This window comes from Poecilia formosa, unplaced genomic scaffold (genome assembly GCF_000485575.1).
Source record: "Poecilia formosa unplaced genomic scaffold, Poecilia_formosa-5.1.2 Scaffold52, whole genome shotgun sequence".
NCBI classification, from domain to species: Eukaryota; Metazoa; Chordata; class Actinopteri; order Cyprinodontiformes; family Poeciliidae; genus Poecilia; species Poecilia formosa.
Window position 1 is genome coordinate 1,379,609 of NW_006799991.1, and position 26,896 is coordinate 1,406,504.

The window sequence follows — 26,896 nt, forward strand, 5'->3', positions numbered from 1 at the left end:
ACAATGTTGCCCCGTGTAAAATAACAGCCACATACTCGCTCACATTGGAAATAAAACTGCAGGAACGAAGCTCTGCATGCAAGGTACACCAATATTAGAGTATGTGTATGCAGTTGACACGAATTCAAAAAGCACAAGATCAAGATGTATCGATCTTCAGCTTGTTTGAGCTCAACAGCGAAGGCATTCCTACACAAACTGGGTTAGATCTTAAAAACATAGACGTTTATTCAAAATGTGTATTTTAATGTCTGATATAAACATGACAAGTGTTTCAAGTAACAAGCCATATGTAAAATACAAAGGAAAAACAAACAAGAATTTAATTACATTTCAGAGTTTTATAACTCACAATGTCAGAATGTATTTGAAAAGTGACTAAAACTATTAGTTGTGTTTTAAACCCTTGGGGTATAAATTATGAAGCTTTTGCTTTAAGTTTCCATCTCCGAAGCCACTGTTGGAAAGTCAGTCCTCCTTTGCTGAGCTCAGGCAGAACATGCTGGGCTGGTTTGTCCCACCTACATGTTTGAAAATACCAAAACAGATTATTATGGTTATGCACAATGAGCTGCAAAGGGAAAGAAAGAAAAGCAATTCAATAGAACAAGCACACTGTAAGATATAGAAAAATACTAATGTCACCTTCCTAATACATGTGGAAAAATAAATCATCTAGTAGATAAGAAATAAAAATGATAGAGCATGAAAATTTGTTTGTCAAACTGGGCAAACCTATTGTTCTGGATTGGCTGGTTGTACATTTGTAGACTTGTTGTCTCACGCCTGACTTTCAAGTACAAAATAAAGATTTCTGCAAACCGTTGTTTGTTACGCTCTACTTACAATGTACAACATGTAAATGCTATATGGACTGAATGGGATAAACAATATGATATAAAGTTTTTAGATTATGATATTCAGTCAAATTTCAACCGTCTTATTATGAAAAGAAAAACTGATCTGCAGCAAAGTGCATGGAAACCAAATGGTTAGTTTACAGATACAATATGCATAAAGAAAAGAACAATACGGCACGAGTAGAAAATAGAGGTGTGAAAGTCAGACCAGGCCAGCGTCAACACTTGAGTGTCATAACTGAATATTTAAGGGTGTATTAAATTTATTGCACTTTGCAGCTACAATCTGAAAGTGGTTGTGATGATGTTATTGGGGAAAAATGTAAAGGGTTATTAGTAAAATGCTGCTGTATTGACAGCCTGTGGCTTTGATTTTACCATACATGTGATTTAGGTAACAAACATACTGCAAAGCTATCTAATGGAGAAAGGACATTACTGGGAGAACAAAGACATTTTGAAAGCACAAGTAGGTTAAAAATGGTTGTTATTATTATGAGTATTTATTAAGAAAAAGAACTTCGAAGTCAGCTATCTACTCCAGAAGTATTCCTCACCAGTAAGAGATGGCGGTCTTGACTTGAGCTCCATAAGAAAGACCCTGAGCGCAGCGGTTGGTGAGACCTCTGGCTCTTGGCAGCAAAGACTTTAGGAGCTTTTGATCCACCTCCCTGACTTTGGACAGCAAAGCTGGGATTTAAAAAGAGAAAAACAAAAACCCTTTTATTAAACATACTGTAAGTTTTTCCAGCTAAACATAAAATTCCCTATTAGATCCAGCTTTTATAAAAAAAAAAAAAAAAAGAAAAAAAATATCTAAGAACAGCTGTCTGTTTTCAATTTCCTCTCATACCTTTTTGATCAGATGCATGCAGTTGTTCAGAGTCCTTCTCTACTTTCTGCAGCGTGGCTGAGTAAAGCTGCAGCAACTCCCGGAGAAAACGCAGCTCAAGCTGCTGGGACAGCAACTGGAAACACAACTCCTCTGGAGCCTGAAGCATAGGCATGGAAAAAAACAACAAAAAAAAACATAGTAAATGTCTAAATCACATTCAATCAAAAAAAAAATGTGAGGAAATAAATTAGAAGAAGTCTTTAATGAAACCTTAGCCTCTAAAAAATTAAATCTAAGAATATTTAAGGAGGAGCCAACACTTTGTTACTGAAAATGTTAAAAATAGATTTTATTGTGTTGCTGTTTTTCTGTATTTTTATAGTTCCAGTCCGGTTTGCCTTTTTACTAGTTTGTACTCTATTGTTGCCATTTTTGCTCCATACCTTAAACAAACAAGCCACACACAGTGCCTTAACAATGGCATATTGGTTTATTACTCCTCGTAGTATTTTGACTATTTATAGGGATAATTAGCAACCATAATGGTAAAATTTTATAACTTGTTCCCTGAAAAATAATTAACTCAGGGATGCAGAATATATCTTCACTGCAGGACTATTAAAAAGGCAATAATTTTTGAATATTATATACCAGGTGTGACAAATGTACCTTAATGAATGGCCACAAAATATTCAGCTTATTGAATGAAGCCTCCCTGCCTTAGATGTCACCCCGTGATACAGATTACGGTGTCCAAGACACTAAAGATTACAACCACTGCTGCAAGCACACAAGTGTGGATTTACCCAAGATAATATAACCAAGTTCAATATTAAGTCATAAATTAGCAAAGCAGATCCAAACATCCTCAAAGTGGTTTACCTGAAACTTCCATTTCCACAACAAACAAATACTTTTGGTTACCTTTTTTTTTTTACCCATTTTGCAACAGTAGGTGTGTCTGTTTATTTTATTTTTTTTACATCTATGTGGACCATGAGACTGTAAAATAAAAATTGATGAAAAGGCTAAACCATTTGACCTCCCAATACTCACTTTATACAGAGGGAACTTCAGGCTCTCACGCAGGCTGCTGAAGTTTGAGGCCTGCAGGCGGTGAATGGACAACCACGACGCAGGAACTCTGTGCATTCTGAAACGAGAAGGGAAAAAAATAAAGTGAACACCATCCCAATACCAACCAGTTTTTGTCATGTACAGCGCTTCACATCGAGTATTCATTGAAAAGCGTGGCATGTATATGGACCTATTCACCTTTACTGAGACCCCTAAATAAAATCCAATGAAAACAACAACTATCAGAAACAGCCTTTTACGTTAACAGAGTCCATCTTTATGCAGGTTTGTGATCTTAATACAGCTGTTCTGTGAAGTCCCATATGTTTGTTAGAAAATATATACAAGTGCTTGGCCAAGACAAAGCCCCAACATATGTCCTATTGAGAATCTGAGCAAGGCTTTAAAAATTCTGTTGACAGATGTGCGTCATCTAATATGACTTTGAGCTATTTTACCAAGAATAATGAGCAAGAATTTCAATACCTAGATGTGCAGAGACTGTGGAGACATAACCCAACAGATATGCAGGGGTAACTACAGTGCAAGATAAACCTACAAAAAAAAAAATCGTTCAAACTCATGAATACTTTTAAAGAAGTACAAAGTACTTTGCAAGACACTGCATTACTTTTAGTCATGTGTTGCTAAATTTACAAATGTACCATTTTTTAAGAGAAGTTGTTTTTTTTTCGGTGTAGTATTGTTCCCTGTTCTGTGTAACTACAATTTATCTCAAACTCAACAAGTTCAGCTTCCCATTTCAAGTAAATATTTTTGGACACTTTCAAAATTGCTTCAGGTCTGCATTCTGTACATATCATCCAAATGTGTTTTTACCCATCCATGGTCCTGTGGTCCAGAGCAAGAAGTGAAACTGTTCCGAACTGTTTGGCCTCCTTAGAAACAGAGTTTCGGAGATTGTTGGCTGCGCCAATTACGTCTTCAAACTGTGGCACAAGCTTTGCCTCGATAAATTCCTGCAACTGAAGGAAACAAGAAAACAGAGAATAAGCATGCATCAACATAAAAGGAGAAATGTTCCAACAGTAGTTCAGTCATTTACAGTATTTTGTAATAAATAGACTAAAGCATTAGATCAGACCTCTCTGTGAACACTGATCAGCTGCGTCTTCGCCGACGAGTTCCCCTTAATCAGACCTCTTAACTGCTCCTGTCTTAGAGCCTGCAGAGAAACAACAGACACCAGATACGTTTATGGCATCTTGAAAAAATAAAACCAATAAACTTGGGGAATAAACCAATTTTACAGATTTTTTAAATTTTGTGTTTATGAAGATTTAATTTTGGAAAATCTGGATTTTTTTTCCACCATTGCACTCTTTGGAGTTTCCGTAGTTCAGAGTGATGTCGGCCCACCCAGGGCCTATTATCTTGTTTAACAAGCATGTTTTAACATCTTTCACTTATTTGCACTTTGAATTCAGATCCACTCCCAGAAGGGATGATGGAAATAAAAACAGGTTTTAGAAAATACTTCCTGCCATTTGTAATTTCTTCTGAAAGCCAGATTTGGTTTTATACAGATCTGATTTTATTTTTAAGCCATTTTGCCCGGTCCTAGTAACTGATGATAAAAACGTCGTGCATTTAGTATTCCTTCTCACCACTAGCTCTCTGAAGTCCAGAATGCTCTGCCACTGGCTGCGAAGACTCCTTAATGCCTCCTGACGGTTTCTGGCATGCTGGTCAAGCTGAATACAGCGCTCTCTGATGTGATCCCGAGCGGCTGCCTGCATCACACACTGCAGCTCCACCTCCAGTGTTGACCTATAAACAATTTAGAGATGACATTTGAACTAAGCACGGTAAATTAAAACAATCAAAACTCACAGATTATTTGGCACCAAATTACAACAACACTTTTTTTCCCTATTCAATTGTTCGACTTACAGTGCTAAGCTTTCATTGAGGTTCTCATCTGCAATACCGGACACTTCCTGCTCGGCCTCCGTCTTACGAGACTTCAACAGAGTTTTGAGCTGCTGGATTCTGGAGCGAGTTTGGGACAGCTCTGTGAAGCTCTGCTGCACCTCAGTCCAAGCAGCCTGAAACAAGGAACATGAATAAAATCCAACATGTAACAGAGCAGAACTAACACACACAAAAACAAGACTAAATGTCAGTGAAGGTTTCACACCTCTAGGAGAGTCTGAACAGGCGGTAGCTCATCACAATCCTCTGCGGAAATATCCAAAAGGTGATCGCTTTCAAATCGGAATCTGTATGGAGATGATAACTCTGTTACTAAATACTGCCGATGTGAACAAAACCCATTAAAATAACGTGAAGTTTCTCTTGCCGAAGAGCTGCTACATCCTGCGCCACATCCAAAGAAGCTAGTTGGTCCTGCAGAGCCTTCTGCTCTGTCACTGCTAGATGCTGCAGCGCTGAGAGGACATGGCTAGGAGGGTAACTGCTCAAAACTTTCTGATGAAACAACAGAAAACAGCATTTTCATAAAAGGTAAATCATTTTTGAAGAGGAGCTTTTATCTTAAAAATATCAACTTAGTTTGCACAACCCAGAAGACCCCTAAATGCACCAACCTCAGCAGTACTGAGCCAGTACTGAAACACGGCCGTCCTCTGCTCACGAGGCATGCTAGAATTAGACAACAATCCAGTAAATAAGTGAAAAGTCAAAAAGTCATAGCTTAAAAAAAAATGTCTGATCTGATAATAGTTGTTACCTTTTGGGTGCAGATTGTTGCGTTTTCACTTCGCTCTCCTGTAAGCATCGAAAGAAGTGGACTCTGTCTTCACTCAGCTCTCTCAGCTCACGCTGACAAGCAAAAAAGGATAAAGGAAATTTTCTTCAAATAGAAAACGAGATTAAAATCTGCACATTGAATTTTCCAATATGATTTGAAGTTCTCCATTTTGTTTTTTGTTTTTTTATTTACCCGTCAGCGCAATAGTGTATCAGATAATGTATATTTCATAAGAAATATAACCAAATTTCTGCAGCTCCTACCAGGACTTGAGGTACTGCCACAGCCTTTGAGTTGAGGTTGGACGGCTCATCGCCAAACAGCACTTCAGTCTCAGCTTTCCTGCAATGCAGCAAGATGATTAATGACAGATATTTTTAAAATATTTGTAATCAAGTCTATTATTTAGAAGGATTTTTGCCTAACCTAGCCATCTGCTCCAGCACCAGGCAGTGGTCGTTGATCTTTTGCACATCGTCAGAGAGAACCTTACGGTTGGAGACGCTGCGCTGTCTGAAAGCCTTCAGAAGCAGTTCCCGGGTCTGGTTCTCCTCGATTTGGACCCAGATGCGATTGATAGATTGCTCTACAATTTGCAGTGGGAGTATCGTTTTGCACAATATTGTTACTTAAAAGAAAATACAGTGAAACACATTTACCTGTAGCAGCACAATATTTGAACTTGCAAACATCTGTCCAATACTAAAGTGTGTAATATTACAATTGCAAGCCTAAGGAGAAAATATTTAGTAGGTTATCACAGCCACGGTTATACTTGGTCAATCTTTGCTGTTATGCCAACACCTGATAGATGACAGCAATCAAGAGGTAATGATAGGAACACAGTGATGTAGGAAAAGAAAGACAAGGGTGAGGAAAGTGTGGCTTATTATTACGGTTTAATGTTTATTCAGAAGCTCATCATACTCCTTACTGGCTTCTACTTTAAGCCCAGATTTTATGTCGGTGACAATATTCTCACATGTTCTTCATTAATCTCCATTTACATTGGTCAGTACACAGTTCCTCAACTTAAAATAACATAATGTAAATTTACATTGATTCCTCTTTGATGTACATACACCACAGGAAGGACAAACCTTGTGTTGCCATTTGTTCCTCTGTTCCCCTGATCTGGGAGTCCAGGTGACTGATCTCATCCCTCAGCTGCTCTATCTTCATCTGAAGCTCTTTGCGCTTTGCTGCCTCACTTTGGCCTTCAGCTTGCATCAACTGAACACATAAATAATACACCGAAACCATGCTGAAATTCCAGTGATCGTGTAATGAACTGGACATACTGGGAAAAGGAAAAGGCAAAGCCTACCTCTTTGTCTTGTAGTGTCTTGTACCTTTAATGATCGCTAGGTGAAGGAAATTGCCAGCAAACACAGTAACACACAGATTTACAGGACTGCAAAGAGAAAGGCGCTGTTGATAATCTGTAAATGTCCACCACAATTCATAAAGTTTTACAAAAGTAAAAAAAAAAATAAGTCAAAACCTTACCAATCCACTACAGCGTTCCTACACTTTAATGTGGCAAATGAGGCCAAAGAGTTCTCTGTCAGCTTGTTGTATTCAGTGTTATTCTATACATTTTTGTGTAAATAAATAGAATAATTATGGATTTTTTCCCCCCCAAGGTTATTGCACCATAAAAATCTTATACCAAATTATGCTTATATATAAAATGTATTAATGTCATTGTTGACAAATTATCAAAGATTTTTGTCCACATGAACCCGCACAAACTGTTTTAAACACTCCAAACACATTGGGAACAGTGGAACGAAAACCTAAAAGCGTAGTCAACCAATCAGAATCCTTCAAAACAACCACCACTTCCTGGTAAGAGTTAAACATGGGGCCAGGAGGTTAATTAGTGTGGCAAGATAAATAGGTTGAACTACTTTTAAATAGCGAAATCAAAAATAGAGTTAACACAAAACAATGTCGACTGGGAATTGTGTGGATATATCGGTGTATTATTTGTCGCAAACACAAATATTCTCAAATATCCACTTTGGTCAGAGTTTTTGTAAATAATCATTATTAATGGCATGAAACTGAGTTTTCGTGGGACCAAAACGAATAAAATGTATTCGTTTTCCCAAATAACCTGCTATAAGTGTACTAGGTGAAAGCCACGAAAGGATACCACTGAAGATTGCCACGCATGATCCTCACAGTCCTTGGAAAACAGAAAATTCATCATAAGTCTTTAACACAGGTAACAAGAGGCGTTCATGCTTGAGGCTTGCAAGAATCAAAGAAAATCATCAAAAAGAAAAACAGACTGACCTCTGTTGGAAAACATGTTGGATCATGTACTTCCATATTGACTTCCCAGTCCCAACACAAAGCCTAGGAAAAAAATAGATTACGCGAAGACTGCCAATAAAGACGTGTCTCATATTTTGTAATTCAGAACGTAACTTACGTTTTTAAATAGCTTTCATTAGGTAGGCTGTCGGGAGGCAGATTGAATTCCTCTGTAGCCCAGCGTTTCAGCTCCTTCACCAGATTTCTATCCGTCATCCTAATTGCTAACTATTCTCTGCTAGCTAAAATTAGCAACAACTAGGAAGCTCCTTTAACTTGCTTGAGTCGTGTAAAGGTCTTGGTGGCTTACATTTATAAGACCGCTTTCCATCTACTTAGAAAGCGGTCTGTTCTCCACGGACTATCCTGACAATAATAATAACATACAGGTATTTGAAATATTTCCCGCGCAAGTGTTTAATCTTACTTCCGGGTAGTATTTCCGTTGCGACAGCGCCACCTCTCATTACAGTCGGGCGCTGCCATGGTTACAGGATTCCATCTGTGCAACAGTTCGTGTATCATTTTTGACTCGGTAAGTTTATTTTTATTGCAGAAACTATAAATTCTCAATGAAATATAATGAAAAATGTCAATTCTGAGACAATTGCATCATGTTTCCAGTATATCAATCAGTTTTTATGCGTATTTGTGTCAGAAGAAGCACAGATTAAGTAAAACCAAAACCAGGTTTTGATGCTTCACTGTTAAGTCATTTTTAGTGCTTTTCTGTATGGAGCCCTTCTGGTGATATTGCTATTCGCAACTGTCTGAAGAATGTGATTATAATTAATTCCCAGATTGAAATAAAACAAAATGAGATCGGATTTGTCCATTATTGTCATTACTAATGATACTAATTAATGTTATCATTAAATCATGGCCATGATTTTTATCTTTTTTTTTTCTTCAGGTCACCAGATGGGCTTAGTTCTGTGGTATGGACTGAAGAGATCTCATAACTCTATAAAACAAAACAAACTCTAGAATAAAACTCACCTCTACCACAAAAACACAAGACACAAAGCTGAAATGAATGCAACAAATGTAAAATCAATCCATCCAGTTTCGCAGATGTGTGATTATTTATTTATTATTATTATTATTATTATTATTTTATCTCTACATAACATGTCTGGGACTAAAAATGTTTTACTCATATCGATTTGTAATAAGTGGGCTATCAGTTAATGTTTGCTTGTTTGTTTTGTTTTGTTTTGTTTTTTTGTCACGGGATTTAAACAAATTTTATACAAAAACAAGTTGGCTATTGAGATCCTTGTAATTTGCAGGTGTGAAACATAGAGGGCGCACCTGATCCACTTTAAAATCTGATTCTACACCCCTCTGAAACCATGCAGCGATCTACTTGCACTTTGAGCAGGATGAACTGTGTTGAAATTTAAAATTCACTCAAGTGGTCACAGATACCGTGTTAGAGCTGGGTGATTTCGATTATTGCATAATTGCTCAAAATACAGAAACTTTTTAAGTAAAAGATAAAATAAAATCAAATTGACAAAAAGAAAATAGATGCTTCAGAGAAAATAGCTGAAAACCAGGGAATCTGTAACAACAGTCTGTATTCCACTAATCCAATGCAGAAAGATGAGTTTCTTTAAACACATAGTTGCACTTATACTGTAATTATACAATTTGTGCAGAAAAAAAAATAGTCCTCGAATGAGAATTTGTCAATGAGAACGTGATAATTAGTTGTGTAAAATGCAACACTTTCTTAATAGGAACATGTTTTTGTGAGGTTAATGTTGCAAAATGTGAGTAAAACATTTAGTGGCATCATGGAGCCCCTCTTTTGACCAGCTTTGGGTGCATTATCTTTTGCAAATCCTACTAAATACTTTCTAGCAAAACCAGAAGTGCTGTGAAAAGAAAAAAAAAAAATGCTCATGCTTGATGAAATGTTTGATAATCTAATCAAGTGTAAGGTTTATTTTTAGATCCACTCTCCAATTCTAGATTATTTTTCAGCCAGATTAGACGTTCATGCTGCCAGTGTGTGAATGTGTGTAAGGAAGGATTTAAGTATTACTTTCATCCAAAAACTGACCAATTTTGGTACCACCGTGTGATTTAGACCAGAGGTTATATATTGAATTATATATTGAACTTTTTCACATTTTAATAAGTTGCAAATATCTCTAGTGATTTTTATCTTGATTTCATGTGATATAGACCAACACAAAATAGTGTATATTTGTGAAGAAGAAGAAAAAGAGCATATAGTTTGCTATATTTGCTAAACTACCAAATAAGTTTAAATTACCAAATCCAGTTCCTTCCTGTTTCTAATTTAATTTCAGCATAACAACTATTCTGCAGTGGTTTTAGAGGTTGGTTAGGGAACATTAATGAACAAACAGGAGTTGCAGAGATCCACAGTACAGTTGTGATAATCTCTGAAAAGGACAGCTATTAACGGAATAAATGATATTACATTAATTTTAAGTCAGTAGTTTCTGAAACGCACAGATAAAGGGAATGCATCTTTCACAAATCTGCCTTTAATGTCGCCATTTGTTTTGACAATAATGATACAAAGAGCCCCCCCCCCCTGTGAACTTCACTGTGTGTTTTCTGGTGAGTGAGTCTATTGAAATTTACCACATTAGACACACAACATAGTTCCAGAAGTGTGATGGAAGGATAACCCCCTTAACAACACACACACACGCACACACACAAGTCACACACGCCTTGCAGACACACCCCCAAAGCACTGGCGCCAACAGCTAAATCCCCCCCACCCTCACCTCTCCACCCACCCTAACTGACCTCTAATTATGTCATGCGAAAAAGCTGTGTCCCATTGAAAGGCTCTCTTAATCAAACCCAATTAATTCTGCTATTTTCCCTTATTATCCTGTGCGGGGAACGCGTCTTTCCAATAAGACTGTTAACTCCAGCCGTGGTCCTCTCAGATTTACGAGAGTGCAGGAGCAAAATAATGCAGTGCGCAATTAATCAATTAGTCTTTGTCATCTCTGTTCTTCCTGCTGAATACGGTAACTGTGTAGCTGAGGTGAGTCAGGATGTCTGCACAAGTGTATCTCCCATTATCCAACAAAAACTGTGTTTTGGCAGGCATCCTAATTTCTGTTTATTTGAGAGAAAACCACACAGAAAAATCCTGAACTCTTCTTCCTTGCTTTGTAGCATGCATGTTCTTTGGTCATTTATATGACCAATTCATATGTTAGAGATTTTTTTTGCATGACAAAGTTCCACCTAATTTCTAAAGCTGCTATGTATGTTCACAAAAGTGCTTTTATATGGGACCAAACTTTGTGAAAAAAAAACAAAAAAACTTTTCAAATCAATTTGATTCAATTCAATTCAAAAATACTTTATGTATCCAGAAGAGGAATTAAATGTTATCACAACTCATGTCCTCCAAGTATCATCAAGCAGTAATTAGATGGTGATGATGTTGATAGGAATGATGTCAGGTAGCAGTCAGTTTTGCAGTGCATCTGAAAACGCCTCTGACTAGAGAGTCTCATGACCGTCATGACATGCTAACAGCTTAATATCTGGGAAGCATGAATGACATTTCATACCAAATGTCCTGTATGACAGACTCAGTTGTTAGCAAGCTCTGTTAATCTACTGCATCTGCTTTTGAATACTTATTTTGCTCATTATTATTTTGAGGAGAGATGGTTTGAAACTTCATCCTTCTCTTTCTGCTGCTCGGTTCTGTCTTGCATTCATGAAGCCTCCTTTTCGGCTCCTCTGGGATTTGGATTTGCAGTTCAGGTTTTGAGATATTAATCTCAAAACAAACAAACAAAACAGCTTGTTGCCATAGTTACAGATCACAACTGTCCAAAAGTTTAAAAAAGTAAGAAGAAAAACCGATCCAGCTGAACAGCATCAAAAACAAGGGGGAATAATTGTCGAAAAAATTAAATTTGTCAAATTGTAGAAACATGTAAAATGTTACCCTTAGGTTTTTGACATAATAGCATAGTTTATCTGGAGATCACATTACATTTACTAAATAATTGTTGTAATTTAGTGACGTTGGATGATTTCTCAAGTATGAATAGAGTGTTTATGGTCACAATCTCTCCATGCAATTTAAATCGGGACTTTGACCAAGTTTCCACAGAATGTTAGATTATTATTTTACAATTTTACATTGTGTTGATAATAAATTATATTATATTATATTGTCATATTATTATATTGTCATATTAATTATTTATACAGTTTGTTTTTCCTCCTTTGAATTGATGAACTCTCGTGTACGGGAATGTTTTCACGCCTCTTTCCAGGTTTTACACCAGTAACCGGTTGTATGCCTTTATTTATAGCAAACGGCACATGTGTAACCCACACCTTTAATCTCATCATCTCATCAGCGGGGTTTACCTGTCCGCGTATTTGAAGTGCACATGAGGACTCCAAGGCCTAATTGAGACATCTGACTCCCAAGTTGCTTTCGAAGAAGTCATAATCTCAGAAGTACTCTTACCTCTGCCAGTCTGTCACTTGAGGTCATGAGTTGTGCTAATGTTTTATCAGTTTAGTCAGGTTGTGTTTGTCTCTACATGTGACTCAGGTGATGACGACTGAATCACAACTTCCAGGAAGGCACAGCAGAAACCCTGGTAATTCCAAAGCATTCACCAAAAGGGCATTTGTACTGTTTATGGGAGGGTTTTGAACAAATTGCAGCATTCAATGTGTTTCCAGGCTAAAAAAAATATTTTTGTTTTTGAAATTTCAAATGGGCAACTGATATGTCTATGCATATGTCAATGCATTTTCCCATATCAGGGACTGATAAGATGCACTTACATTCAAAAATGTTGTAGCGCAAAAGTGTGAGCTTTGGATTTTTATTTTTTGGTGACACAAACCTGCGTCTGCATGTAGTTTGGAGCAGTTCCAGTTGTCATAGCTTTATATTTCTCTGAATGTTGATATGTTCAGTTTTAAATTAGTTTTCAGATTTATAAAGATTTACTCATATCTGCCTCATTTGAATGATACATTCTCTTGTGTTATAAATACATATCTTGTGTCATAAATACATAATTGTATTAAGTTTGAAAATTAAATATATCTTGCTGATCTTGAAAGGTAATTTTTTAATGCAACTCTTTTTCTGTACTTTTTTCCAGGCTTTTCTCAGTGCCACTAACAGCTCTGGGCCCTGGTTTTTTGTCCCAAAGCAGGGTAGTGCCAGGCAGGCGAATTGTTAGTAAGTTTCCGCCTGGACCCGGGTTGACTCAGCCCGGCCTGGGTACTAATCCCGTAGCTCTCAGAAGACCCCACTCTGAACTCATCCTGCAGCACAGGAAAATGCTCTAATTGGGGGATTTTCTACATCATTAACCCTGATGAGCACCCTCCCCTCTTTTCTCTTCCTCTTTTCTGTGTGTGTTTTTCTTACAGTCCCACACTTAATCTCCATCTTAAGGTTTTCTCTTTTTCCTTTCTCCCACTGTGACTCCCTTACATTTCTTGGTTTACTTTTATTGTCTCCTATGGAAAGTACAGATTTTTTCCCCCCTCTCTGTTCTCTCTCATATGTAAATTTGTAGTAATATATGTAATAACTTGTGAAATAAAAATGGGGTGATTTGGTAACAGATTCTCCCACCTGAGCAGAGGATTTCTGCAGCTCCTCCAAACATGTAATGAACCTCTTCACTTCTTATTTGATTGATGCACACTCTAGCACAGTTTAGGACGGCCATGATAGGTTTGCAGCTGAGCCATATTTTTTCCGTTTCCACATAATGTTTTGAACAATGAGACGCTCGAAGACTGAGATATTATTCTGCAGACTAACTCTGTTTTAAATCTCTCCACTACTCGATCCCTGACCAAGCTGCTCTGTTGACTCTGTTACTGATTGGCTTCTGGAGGCATTTGGTCACACTGAATTTTAATTATGAACATTTAGTGCTCGATACAAGTGTATATTTAATTATTTTTATTTATAAAAAATACTAAAACCATTTATTTTGACTATGCAATTGTTTACTACTTAATGAAAATGAACACAAATTAGTGTTTGTGTCAGAGAGTCAAGGCCGCTCTAAAATATAAAGAAGTTTTTGCAGAAAGGTTTAGAGGGTGTGAATACTTTTGTGAGAAACTTTGAGTCTTTTTAGTTTTACCTTCACTATCCAGTAAATTATATCCAAATGATTCCTGCAGATAGCAGATTTCTTGTTTTGATGTTTTAATTGAATTTCTTTTCTCCAATAATAAACTGATTAAACTGTTGTGAATCACTTGAAACCAAATCTGACTTTGAAATCAAAACGGCAACTCTCTTTGTTTCTAACTTTAATTAATTAAATGTCAGAAAATGAGACATTAGCTTCAGAATAAATACTGACCAGGCTGATGTCTTTGTTAGGGAACTAGGATATGTCGGAACTAGGATATGTAATATGTCGGCCATGTGGAACTAAGAGCTGGAGCTTTTCAGAGCTGTTTTTAATACTTTTAGGAAAATTACAACATTAAGCTACATGAAAAACGCAGCTTCTTCAAGACGGCTAGCTCTGCATGAGCTGTTTGGCAAACATTGCAGCAGGCTCCATCTAATCACTTTACAACATGTCAAAAATCATGCAAACATTTCATGCGCTGGTTCATCCATATGTTGCTCAAAGTTTGGGTCTATTCAGAAACTCCATCTGTTTTGGAAAGTGACTCACACTTTGCAGAACGCCGATGAGCGCGGCGCCACCGGTCCCCTCTGTGAACATGTGCAGCAGCGGCTGGCCTGCTGGCAGACCTGCCTGCCTGGGGGCAATTAAAGAGGCCGGGCCCTGTGGTCAGTGGCCCCCCCTGGGGTGCCCTGATTGATTGGAGTCTCATCTTCCTAACAGGCTGGCCCCCTGCCACAAAACCGCGGAACAGCACTGAGCGAAGGGAGGGGCGAGGGAATAAAAGGGCCTTTACATGACAGAAAGAGACGAGAAACATGAGCGTTTAGCTGAAAAGAAAGAATGTATGTCAGATGATAACGATTATACTGTAGTAATCTTGGGTTGCTCTTAAGTCCCAGCAAGGTGTGTGGGAAGGAGTAGTGAGAGGTCAGCATGAAAGCTCTTCAGTGAGAGAGTGCAGATAAGCATTTTTATCAAACTATATTTTTATTGTTCTTACAAGAACGTGAACAAAGATGATCCAGACATAATTAACAGGGATTAAAACAATATAACTATAACTATGACAATACCTTTCACATCTTCACATAGAAAAACAAAAACACAAAAACAAAACTAAAAACAACTCTAGTGCAATTTTTTTAGCACTGTCTACACTTTGGCTTGTTCTTGGTCCAAAAATCATGTTTTTGTTGCATCCTAAGAAAACATTTTGATGTGCAAAGGTAGTCCTCAGTTTCTGTAAAAACATCACTAACCAAATAACACCAAAAAAATAAAATAAAATAAAAATTACATGAGAACTACAAGTGAGCTGTGGATTCAAAACTATTTTCCCTGTTTGAGCAGTATGAGAAGTAAATTGAACCAAAAATACCTCAGGATTTGAGTTCTCTGCTCTTTGCAGTTATATTAAAATAAAACATTACAAGACAGAATGCAATGACAGAAGAATAAAGGGGGATTTGAGATTGCACTGCAAAAAATAAAGGTTTTGATCTCCCTCTTTTTCCATGATCAAGTTGAGACATCATTATTCTACCTGTACATGTTCAAGTTTGTGGGATGCAGAAACATCTCTGAATCAAAGCCAATTTTTCTTGTTTCATATTGATTTTTTACAACTGACCTTCTCTACCTTGAAGATAATTAGAGCTCAGTGCTGCAACAGATGGTAAAAGACTGATTCTGTGTCCCTAATGACTGCAGCTTACAATCTATGTTCCTTGTCGTTTGATCAACAGGGGGAAAAAAGAAACTTCCATAACAAAATGGGCCTATTTAGTCCAGCCTGAGACCGTTTCTCCCCCTTCAGTTTCAGACAAAGAGGATACACTTGGATCAATTGTGCCAAACAAAGACCAAACTATGCGGGGTGACGCATCACACAGGACTCTTTCTGCTGCGCTGCACGTACTCTCAGCCAACCAGCACTGAGTTGCCAACAGGTTTTCTCTAACTGCCACTCAAGCAAGAAAAACAACAAAAAAAATTAGTACTTTTGCTGGTTTTCGTATCTGGTCCAACCCTCCATTTCGTATTTAAAGCAGAATGTCAGAAAATAATCAGGATAGGTTTTGGTGCAATATTAACTCTGGGTCAAAAAAGGTGGCAGGACTTCTTTCTTCAGGACCGAATTATTCTTATCTCCAGTTTTCAGCCTCATATTGAAGAAAATCTCCAGGTCTACAGAGCTATAAATGTCCTCTGTTGACCTCTTCCTCCAATGACTTTGAAGTATCTGAGCTCTGAGCTAGAAACACCAACCACAAGCTAAGCCTTACAAAAGTATTCATGCCAGATTTGCCAGCGGAGCCAAACATTTCAGTGTATTTTACTGGGGTTTTATGCGAAAGAAAACACAAAGCTGAGTGTAATTATGAAGTGGAAGGAAAATGATACAAGTCTTTTTTTAATTTGTACAATGAGACAAGAGAAGTGTCGCATACATTTTTTTCTACTAAACTTCATTTACGTTGGGACTCATAAATATAATCCAGTACAAATACAAATATAGGTCGTCCCGTTGTGCGCAGTTCAGTCTTGATATAAACACAATTCTGCTGTGAAAAGTCACATGTTTGAAAACAAAGGAACCAGGCAGATCATGGGGGGAAAGGTTGGGCTTCATGGTTACTCTGAAGGATCTGCACTGTTAGAGAATCTGTTGACAGGACAACTTTTAATTGTTCAATCCAAAAGTCTGGCCTTTATGGAAGAGTTGCAAGTCATTAGAAGATTGTCTGCATGGGCAGAGAAAACATGTATAAGATGTTCAATTCATCTTATAAGATGTTCTGTTAGGCCTAGATGTAAAAAAATATGTGAGATAAAAGCTAACATTGCACATTACCCTGAACACACCGTCGCATGGTGAAACGTGGTGGCATCATCATACTGTGGGGCTGATGAGAGTTGGTGGGAAAATGGATGGAGCTAAATACAGTCGAATCCATAAAGGAAACTTATTAGGACTGTAAAAGACAAAGAGGGCGGAGGGTCATCTTCCAACAGGACAACTCTAAACATTTGGACCAGAGATACAATGGAATGGTTCAGATAAAAGTGTATTCAAGTGCTAAAATGGCCCAGTCAAAGCCCACACCTAAATCCCATTCAAAATCTGTAGCAAGACTTGACAGCCTTTCTGACTGCAGATGTGCAAATGTGCAAAACAAGTAAAGATTGACCTTAAAACACTTGGAGCTGCACTAGTTTTGACATAAGAAGGGTGAATTAATTATAAACTGTGCTGAAATAAACTTTTATTTTACAAAAATCTGTTGTCTACAGAGCAATTCAGGAATGGGGCAAATTCCCTAAAAACATCAGATATTTGAATACTTTATTTTAAAGAGAACTGAACAATTTTTAAATCTAGGTGTGTAATTTGTAAAGTGAGATGTATGACAAATTTAATCTGTATTATGTTAATGTTAGAGTTATCCTATGTTTTATATTTTATCATTTGGACCCTAGAAGGCTTAAGACAATTAGTAACCAGGAAGATTAGTTTTGGTGGAAACTAATAGGAAATGCAAATGTTTCTCCTTTTGTGTGTGTGTGTCAAAAATATTTAAAACCCCTTGGCATTGTTTTCCACTTCACCATTATTCACTGCTTTGTATTGTCTCCTCACATAAAATGCTGAAGTTTATGGCTACAATGTGACAAAATGTAAAGAAGTCCAACAGGTGTGAATACTTTCATAAGACACCCAAGTATGTTCATAAAATGTGAGAATTAATTTGTCTGTGAGTTTTTAAAAAGCATGTTTAATTAAAAAAAGTGAATTACAGTAGTTTCTTGGGTGCAAGCAATGATGACCAGTTGGTTTTTCTGCATTTGTTGCACCCAAGGCACCAAACATCAACAGGAACAAGAGATAACCATTAATGCAACCTCACCATGGTTTCACTTTTAAGTCTTGGAGAAGAGAAAAAAGTTAAAAAGAAAAGAAAGTACCAAAAATGTTCTTCCGTTTTCACAGCTCAGTCTCACTTCATTTTTGTGGCAAAACAGGCATGACAGGAGTTTTCATTGTCTGCTTTGTGCCAGGATTGTCCCTCACATGGACTGTCAATTAGTCACATGGGTTGCCAGGTCTTGTCCATGGACTGGATGTGTTCCTTGGCTTTCATTCTCAGAGCGGCGATGCTCGAGCTGCGCTGGTCCACGTCTTCCAGGGGGAATTTATCGGAGTACGGGGCTGGACACTGGTAAGGTGGGGGAGCCATGCTCTGCATCCCCTGCCCCGATGGAGGATGGGGGTGAGCGTGCGGGTGAGGGGCATGGGGGGCACTATTGAGGAATCCGTGGCTGGGATAACTGGGCTGGAGGGCCTGAGCTGGACCCATGAAGCCTGGGATACACTGGACGGGTGTGGCGCTGGACAGGGGAGACGTCAGCCAGGGATCCAACGGGAGGGAGTTGGTTATTTGACCCATGCTGGAGTGAACCGGAGGCGGGCGATTGAAGGACAGCATGGGGGAGTCATGGAGCTTCATTGTGCTGGCGTCCATTTTTTCCTGCCGACGCCATTTAGCTCTGCGGTTCTGGAACCAGACCTGTAAAAGACACAGTTGTTGACATTCAAAACAGTATTACAGTTAATTATTGTTAAAATTACTCTGGTTCATTGGGAAACGCTATTTCCTTACACTTCAAGACCTCAATTCAACTTTTCACATTTTGCTTCCACACATGTTGACATATCTTGTCAATTAATAGAAATTAGTGCATGTTTCATATTAGAGGTCTTTTAATTCATATGTGGATGTGTGTTTGAACTCCTCCAGTGAAAAATGCTACAGTTTTAGAACTGAATAAAGACTCACTACAACCTTCTTCTCTGCCATGTAGCTTTATTTAATAGCTCAGTTTGCATTCAACATATCCATGGACTTTTCAAGTGGAAACTGGTCTTCAATTCCCAACATACTTTAGTTAACTGGGTTTCCTATGGAGCATTTGACGATGTGAAGGAACTTTAAGACATGAGTTAAAATGGAACTTCATCTAATGTGCCATATGTTTATTCCTTCATGTAATCATATTTGTATTCATGAAAATAAAAATATGAATAGATTGCCTTATACTATGCAAATACATAAACTAGCTTTTTAATCATGTGATATTGTTTGGCGGGATTACTGACAGCTGCAATGCCTTGTAATTGAATTTACAACATAAACCTATCTTTTTTTTTTGTCTGTTTGTTTTTATTCAATTCACCAGTCTTGAATCATGAATTTGCATTTGCAATTTATACCCCTGACTGATTATTGTAAATAATTATTCTGACTGTTTTCCTACGGCGGTGGAATGAGATTATTCCTGTTTGGATAGCTCCGTTTAATCTTACACCTCTTTGTTTTTCTTTTAAAAGTCTTAAATCGGTTGACATTAACGCTGGCATTATCAGTCAATGAAGTCAGTACACGATCTCTCTGGATACTTGGAACTTCTTTGGGCTCTTCCTAATCTTTTTACACCAAGCTGTTCAAGTAGACACTGGCAAGCAACAGGCGAAAGGCCAAGAGCTTTGACTTGATGCTGGAACAAGTCACATAAGTCAGGTTATTTAAGGTGATGAGGCAAGTGAGGAAATGTTTACCGTAAAAGCATCAACACTGTTTGGCTTTGTGCTGTAAATTTTAGCAGAAGGGGAAGAAAACTTGTACAAAAAAACAGTTGTAGATCTGTAAATAAGTGTTGATAGTGGTTGTTTATGCATTAATCGCGCCCTAAATTAACCCCTCCCCCGCACCCTCCCAAAATCAGCTTCTTTTTTAACACTAATTTAGAGTTTAACATGTGCAACCAAACCGACTCCAAGGACTATGATTGTTGACAAAAGCACAAAATAAAACAGGGTAACCACTTTGGTGGAAAAACCTGATCAAGGCTCAAAACAGCAGCTTTCAGGAAAAGAGTAATCACAGACAGAGTCATCTGCTGGACTCCATTTATAAGATTAGAGAGGCTAAAATGTAAACAATCAATCCTGATAGATAAACAGTCTCCTGGCAGGATCTCTTTTCGCATTCTAGGTTTCAATATTCATTTTAAAAGTTAAAATTCTCAGAGAAAAAAAACAACAACAAACTTTTGACGTAAGAGTCCAGTGAGGACATTTTGAAGGCTACTCAGTGGACAGTATGTGGAAGCTCAGATCTGTGTGTTTGTGCCCAGTCTGGTGACACTTGTGGCCCGTCTCACCTGGACTCGCACTTCAGGGAGGTTCACCTTCATGGCCAGCTCCTCCCTGCTGTAGACGTCGGGGTAGTGGGACTTCTCGAAGGCGCGCTCCAGCTCGTGCAGCTGGTAGGTGGTGAAGGTGGTGCGGTTGCGTCTGTGCTTCTTCTTGGGTTGATCCTCCTTGCATGACTCAGGTGACTTGCCGTCGTCGCTCTCCACATTTTTCCTGAGCTCACCCAGCTCTTCTTCACTCTTGCTTGTGTACAAACCAGCATCTACCCAGGTGAGAAGACAGAAGAATTGAGACGTTTTCTTGGTTTTGTACGTTAAATACCTTTTGTGGGAATCAGACAAAGAGAGAAAGAGAAACAAGCCTTGTTCTCAAATAGAAGTTGTGACATCTGCTTTCCAGCAGAGCGGACATTTCCCTGACAAGTTCAGCTATAGTTCAGTGAAGCAAGTGATGGCTTGAACATCAATTGACTTTAGAAACGTTCCTAATTGGATTTTTAAAAGTTGATCCCTGTCTTTACCTTCACTAGAGGTAAAATTAAGTTAACAGCTTTAGAGATGCTTTACCTGGATTCCTGGTCCATCACACCTGAATCAAATGATTGGTTAATGGCCAGGCCTTTGCAGAACTTGCTAACATGCCAACAAAATAATTGAGCCTTTTGATTCAGGTACTTTGAGCTGGGATGCAAAAGATGCAGGACTGGAGCTACAGACCTGTTCTTTACCCCTTTGTTTCATTCATTCATTTCATCGTTTGTTTCATTCATACGTAATTCATACGTAACCGCTGTGGATTACAAATAAACTAGGCATTATATTGACAGGTGACATCAGGCACTACAAGGCTTTCCCTCTAATCCTTCCTCCAAGGTGCGGATCACTCTTAACCTTCCTCTCTACTCTTCCTCCTCACCTTCGCCATTGTACATCACCTTCGACAATAAACAACATGGGAAACAGTGAAGTCCACAGTGGGGGGCTGCTGGGCGAATTAGATTAACAAGTAAGTAATTCAATTAAAGAAAATACAGAGACCCTGATCCCCCAATCAGATCAGTTGCTCTGGTTTGCCAGGACTGGACCCGGTTCAAGGGCTGTACAGCACTCAGCTCAGGTTGGATAAGATGCCAATCACTGAAAGAAGGTTAATTTGACTTGCTTGCATAAGAAGTTTAGGTTTAGTGTTGCAGCAGAGAATAGTAGCATTTTGGTAGCATCTGCTTCAGGAGGTAGACGATTTGCTCAAGGAAGGAGACATTTAAAAGCAGCAAGCTACACGAGACGCTGCCACTCATTGAAACATTTACTTTTCAGTCTAAAGTTCATATTGGCAATATAATATAATATTCATCCATCTCCCTATACGCTTGTCCCTAGTGGGATCGCAAGGGGTGCTGGTGCCTATCTGGAGAGGTCGAAGGGCGAGAGGGAGGGTCACCCTGGACAGGTCACCAGTTTATCGCAGGGCAACACAGAGACAAACAGGACAAACAACCACGCACACACACTCACAAGGAGAATTTAGAGAAACCAATCAACCTGGCAGTCGTGTTTTGGACTGAACCTGGAGTACCAGGAGAGAACCCAGACATGCACAAGGAGAACATGCAAACTCCATGTAGCAAAAACGACACCAGGCGCTGGGATTCAAACCCAACAGTCAACAGTGCAACCAACTGTGCCACTGTCATAATATAATAAATATAATGTAATGTAACATAAGCAATGGGTAGCAATTGGACATGTCTTATCCACTTTACATTACTGCAGGAATGATTTCACTTGATAACTGTCTTTACCAGCTCCAGAAGAAATTATTTATATTCTTAAATACTTACAAATTTACTGAAATGATCCAGTAAAACTAAAAAAAATGTGGATAAAAGGTAGTTGTTTACCTTCAGAAATAAATCAGTAAAACGGAAAGGAGCTGCAGTTTCATGTGGTAATTATGTTTATTTCCTCACATTTTCATTGACCCAGTGGTGTTATAAAAATGTCGACTGGAGTAGTTTCATGTAGAATAAAAGTTATTACAGTTAGGAAGTAAGCTTTGTAGCAAGATGCCATCTTATGATCTTAGCTTCAATAAAACAACAGACTGTTCCCGAACCCTGGTGCTGCGTTAGGTCATGTTAATGGGACGTATTGATGAGGATAAAGGACAGGTTGGCATGGTCTCTGCACTGACAAACAGGAGCAGCAGCCGAGGCAAAGCGGGGCTGGAGGGGTTAATTTATCCACCTCTCATTAAGGAGCCATGACAAAGGCTAGGCACTGACAAAGGCAGAGGTCAGGTCTGGTTCAGTGACCAGCTCTTGGCCTGTCAGCCCATCACAGCTACTGGTCTGAAGCCTCCCCACTGGGTCTCAGCCAGGACGACATCTCCACACTGAGAGCAGGGGCCGAAGTGACACCAAACAGCAAAAAAATAAAAAAAAATAAAAAATCAAGCAGAGCTCATTCAGGGGGATCTGGACCAACTTCACAGAAAATACCGACATAAAGAGAGCGATGTCATTTGGACAAAAATAAAGCAATTAATAATCTCTCTTATCAAGAGCACTCTGTCTCATCGTCATGCAGATAACAGTGCTTTTTTTTTTTTCCATGCTTGTTTCTGCCACCAACCACCTGCCTGATCCTGCATGTGAAAAAAAAGCTTCAGATTAAAACGAGGAAAATTTGATTCTGCGGCCGAACGGTGACAATAACACCCGAATGAACTACTGTACAATCTAATCTGCGGAGAAGAGAAGATTAGGGGGGAATTCCACAAGGAGATGGAGATGGGATTGGTCTTGGGGACATAAACCCGCTCTGCACCATCTTGTGTTGTGATTTATCTGCTCGGTTCAGTCAAAGCAACAGGATCTACGGAGCAACAGCATGTAACGCTCTGAGCTAAAATAGAAATTTTAATTTGATGCCCGACGAGATTAGACTTTTGTCAGGTTTCTTCAATGAATAAACATTATTGTACTGATTGCATTAGCTTCAATATTTGTACCTGGACTGAGTCCATTTCGTTTTTCACAGTAATGTCCTCACATTTTGTTAAATCGGTGAAATGTTTGAAATGGCAACACTACCCCAGTTTGTTCATTCTTACCATGAAACACTAGGCTTGTATTATAATGTTAAACTCTGCGGTCAAATAGTTTGAAAGATTACTCAGTTTGGAAAGACCTTCCTTTTGCTCCAGTGATGAAAATCAAGTTTGTTAATTTATTGAATTTTGACTGAATTTTGTTAATTGCTGAAAATCAAATATACTGATTTTTTTTTTTTTTTAACAAAATCTTTCCCTAAAATCTAAAAAAAAAAACTCCTCGGACTAACCTTCACACCAAGCCAACTTGACAATCGATATAAAAAATTAAAAAAAACACCTGAAGTGTGTTTGCAATAAATAAATAAATAAAAATGTGATGATATATGTAAACAAGTCTTGGGCCCAAAGCAATGGATCCACACTGGTTTAAATGTAAAGAAAGTGTTCATCTGTTTTCACGCACCCTGGTACTGCTGCTGCTGTGAGCTGCTGTTTCTCAGGTGTCCGCTGTAGGACGGGTGGGACAAGGACTCCTGCTGCTTCACGTGATCTCCCAGTCCATCTAAGCCCATCTTCTGGGGCCCCATGGGCCCAGTAGGACTTAGCAAGGGTTCCTGGTCCTTATTGAAGCCCAGGATGACATCAATGCTGTGGACGCGGCCCCCGACTGCGACGCCCCCGCCTTTCCCCATTTCGTGGAAGTTGCTGGGCGAGAGGCAGCTGTCGTCCACCATGCTCATGGTGTCCAGTGATAAATGCATCCGAACGTCTGGGGGCGTCACCTGGACAGAGGGCAGAGGCGAGGGTGAGGAACCAGAGGAGGTCAAAGGCGACCCGACATGTTCACTGGGCCTCTGGATGGATTTTACTCTGTCCGGATTGGGCCTGCGCTCACAGTAGACTCCAGATCAGGGCCCAGTTAACTAAATACAACGAGTTGGGCAATGTAATCTCATAGGATTTCCTCAGTTAGAACCCATGTGTGTTCAACCTTTTACTCAAAACTATTCACATTTTGGGCCAGTTTTCTATTAATACGGGCCCCATATGCAAATGTTTGCCAAGAAATCTCCAGATCACACTTAATGGCTCTTTTTCAGCTACAATATATAAACCTGAATCTTGTCTTCAGAGGTTTATATTACAGCTGAAACTGATTGAATATAACATATTATATGTTCAGTCTTTTTCTGAATGGTTTGAACTTGGTGTCACATACTAAAAAGTAACACAATGACCGATTAAGTTATAAATAACTAGAAACAAACATAAATAGTGCTTTAGGCATACATTTAAGTCAATGTGTCACTTATACAGTATTTAGTAATTTCATTCTGTATTTTTATCTGTTGGTCTTCCATAGTTAGTGGGCCGGCATGTTGCAGCTCTGGTGAAGAGGATGATCAATAATTTTTAGAACAAGTCAGAGTTACAGTTTTTATTGTTTTATTTTTTTTTTATTATTGATGCAGTGCATCAATAAATGAAGCATTAAATGAGTTAATCAATTCTAGTATAACTTCACATAATTCAAAAATAAAATGAGACCAAACTTTTATTTATGCGTTTTAAATATGTTTTAAGTAATATAACTGCTAAGGTATTGGCAAACATAACATCCAGTTGTGTTTAATTAAGTCCTTTTTCAGACATTTTTTAAATAAAGTTATTACTAAATTCCTTCATCTTGAAACAGCAATTAATTGACAGTCATGAAGCTGTGATCATCAATATTAGTTGATAACAAACCTTCTCCCGTCTAATCAAAGATCCAACTTTTATATGTGTTTTGAAAAACCTAATTCAAACATGTTCATTTCATATCACATCAAGCCTTTAAGTGGTAGAAACATCTCATCCTGTTTAACTACCATAGACGGGTAAAACTTAAGATGCAAAAATGCCAAAGAGTCAGAAATGTCAGTAGTGAAGGGAAGTAAACCTAAATTTTGTTAAATTAGTTGGCCAGGAGACAAAACCCAGATGTGTTTAGCATGTTTTAAACTTTTAATCTGCAAAGAAACATGCAATGGCTACCTGTTGGAAGGACAAACGATGACTTGCTGGAGCTGCTGACGCCGGGCTCCACCTGCTCCTCTCAGCCTCCAACTTTTTGCTGTTCCCAGATCAGTTTTATCGCTCCTCCTGCTGTTTCTCTCAGTCCAGCCTGGTCTCTGCTCTGCATTCCTCGATGTATTTCCCCCAGCGTGCCATAAATGGTCCCAACAGGAACTCTTCTGAAAAGGACCAACCTATAGAGCCGCTCAGTTTAGCAGCATCCACTCCGGCTCGGAGAGCAGAGTGGCAGAGGAGTGAGACCGGGAGGGAGAGGTGGACAGAGCTGAGGAGGCGTAGGAGGTGAAACCAAAGGATTAGGACAGCTTGTTTATTGCAGTCCTTCCTCTTTAAGAGTGATTGGCAGCCGTTTTCTGCTCAACTAACTGCTTTAAATGTCCTTTAGAGTCAAATGAAAGACTTTTGCTGATGTAATTTTGGTTGTTTCAGAGGGAAATAATTATTAAGTTTTCACTAAGCACAGTCAGCCTTTTTGCACCGAGACGAAGAAAGGAAACGCAACATATCCAAAGAAATACATGTGTATTATTAATGAACACTTAAAATCTTAACAAAAGAGTAATGTTTATAATTGCATGTAATTTCCCTTGCTCCACTTTATATCTGATAAAATAAGTAAACAAAAGTGCAACAAAAATTGTGCTTATTGTTCAATTTAGCAAGATGTTGAAGTAAAATGTAACATTTTCTAACATCTAAATTAATTAGGAAGTTTAGGAATGAATGAAAACCCTGAAAAAGATGGGTGAAAATTCAGCATTAAATCTTTTATTTCAGTGCCAAACTGTAAATTACAATAATTATCATAATTTGTTAAGTAAAAATATTCCACAACAAGAAATATTTTTCTAGACAAACTAATTGTTTCCCCTTGAACAACACCTATAAAATCATTGTTATTGAAGCATTTTTAAATGTATATTATGCTTTGTAAGTGTCATGAAGAATGTTTAATTAGTAGTTAATGACTGCCTGTTTTTCTGGGGTATAAATTTAGAAGGCATCCTTTACCTGCTCCTCAAAATGGAAGTCATGTATGTGTGATGCTTTTTGGCTTCACTCCCACATTTGCCCATATTTACAGTCAGAGTAATGATAGAAAAAGATAAAAACAACTTGAACTCTGACAAATTATGTTGGACAAAGACATAAGTTTATCCTGCCACCATGTAGCAGGACTGAAGGCGGACAATCTCCAGAGTTCACTGTTGGACAACTGCAAGTATTCTTTCATTTTATTGTTTACTATTTTATTATTTACTATTTTATTTTATTTTATTTATTATTTATGCTACTGCAGATTCAATTCCAACACTTTTGTGCATCATGAATTATGATCCTTTGTGTCAGAATTTTTTCCAAAGCATTTTTGATTTTCTTAAGGCATAAAAAATGTGGGAAAATAATTTGTAAAAATAAAATTCTAGATTTTTTTTTACTAGGCAATCAGTTGTAATTTTCTCCAAAGGCAAAGTTGTTATTTGGAAAATACATCAGTAGTGTTGGTCTTTAGGGGTTACTTGATGTCACAATATTTTTTTATTTTTTTATTTGTTT

The 26,896-nt window shown here is 38.2% G+C and overlaps 2 protein-coding genes across 2 annotated transcripts; both read right to left on the reverse strand.

Annotated features, from left to right (window-relative positions):
• Positions 1 to 139: 139 nt before the first annotated feature.
• Positions 140 to 8,284, reverse strand: haus5 (HAUS augmin-like complex, subunit 5). The gene is made up of 19 exons (XM_007552698.2): positions 7,950 to 8,284; positions 7,811 to 7,873; positions 7,668 to 7,700; positions 6,834 to 6,858; positions 6,607 to 6,739; positions 5,933 to 6,092; positions 5,770 to 5,848; positions 5,486 to 5,577; positions 5,343 to 5,397; positions 5,096 to 5,223; positions 4,934 to 5,015; positions 4,687 to 4,841; positions 4,401 to 4,563; positions 3,878 to 3,958; positions 3,613 to 3,758; positions 2,752 to 2,848; positions 1,714 to 1,852; positions 1,418 to 1,550; positions 140 to 521 (listed from the first exon to the last, which is right to left on the reverse strand). Exons 1-19 carry the CDS (start codon positions 8,045 to 8,047, stop codon positions 419 to 421), a joined length of 1,965 nt encoding a protein of 654 aa, XP_007552760.1. The 5' UTR covers positions 8,048 to 8,284; the 3' UTR covers positions 140 to 418.
• Positions 8,285 to 17,748: 9,464 nt separating this feature from the next.
• rx1 (retinal homeobox gene 1) lies at positions 17,749 to 25,599 on the reverse strand. Its single transcript, XM_007552699.2, has 4 exons — positions 25,301 to 25,599; positions 23,727 to 24,045; positions 20,215 to 20,468; positions 17,749 to 18,560 (listed from the first exon to the last, which is right to left on the reverse strand). Exons 2-4 carry the CDS (start codon positions 24,022 to 24,024, stop codon positions 18,081 to 18,083), a joined length of 1,032 nt encoding a protein of 343 aa, XP_007552761.1. The 5' UTR covers positions 24,025 to 24,045; positions 25,301 to 25,599; the 3' UTR covers positions 17,749 to 18,080.
• Between the last annotated feature and the right edge of the window lie 1,297 nt (positions 25,600 to 26,896).

What these genes read in the sequence shown, in the direction of transcription:
- rx1 (XM_007552699.2), bottom strand. Translation starts at nt 24,024, where the DNA reads ATGCATTTATCACTGGACACCATGAGCATGGTGGACGACAGCTGCCTC. An exon ending in ACAGCAGCAGCAGTACCAGG is followed by an intron (nt 20,469 to 23,726) that starts GTGCGTGAAAAC and finishes TCACCTGGGTAG; the next exon opens with ATGCTGGTTTGTACACAAGC. An exon ending in TCCCTGAAGTGCGAGTCCAG is followed by an intron (nt 18,561 to 20,214) that starts GTGAGACGGGCC and finishes TGTCTTTTACAG; the next exon opens with GTCTGGTTCCAGAACCGCAG.
- haus5 (XM_007552698.2), bottom strand. Translation starts at nt 8,047, where the DNA reads ATGACGGATAGAAATCTGGTGAAGGAGCTGAAACGCTGGGCTACAGAG. An exon ending in TGATCAGTGTTCACAGAGAG is followed by an intron (nt 3,759 to 3,877) that starts GTCTGATCTAAT and finishes TGTTTCCTTCAG; the next exon opens with TTGCAGGAATTTATCGAGGC. An exon ending in AAGACCGCCATCTCTTACTG is followed by an intron (nt 522 to 1,417) that starts GTGAGGAATACT and finishes TCAAACATGTAG; the next exon opens with GTGGGACAAACCAGCCCAGC.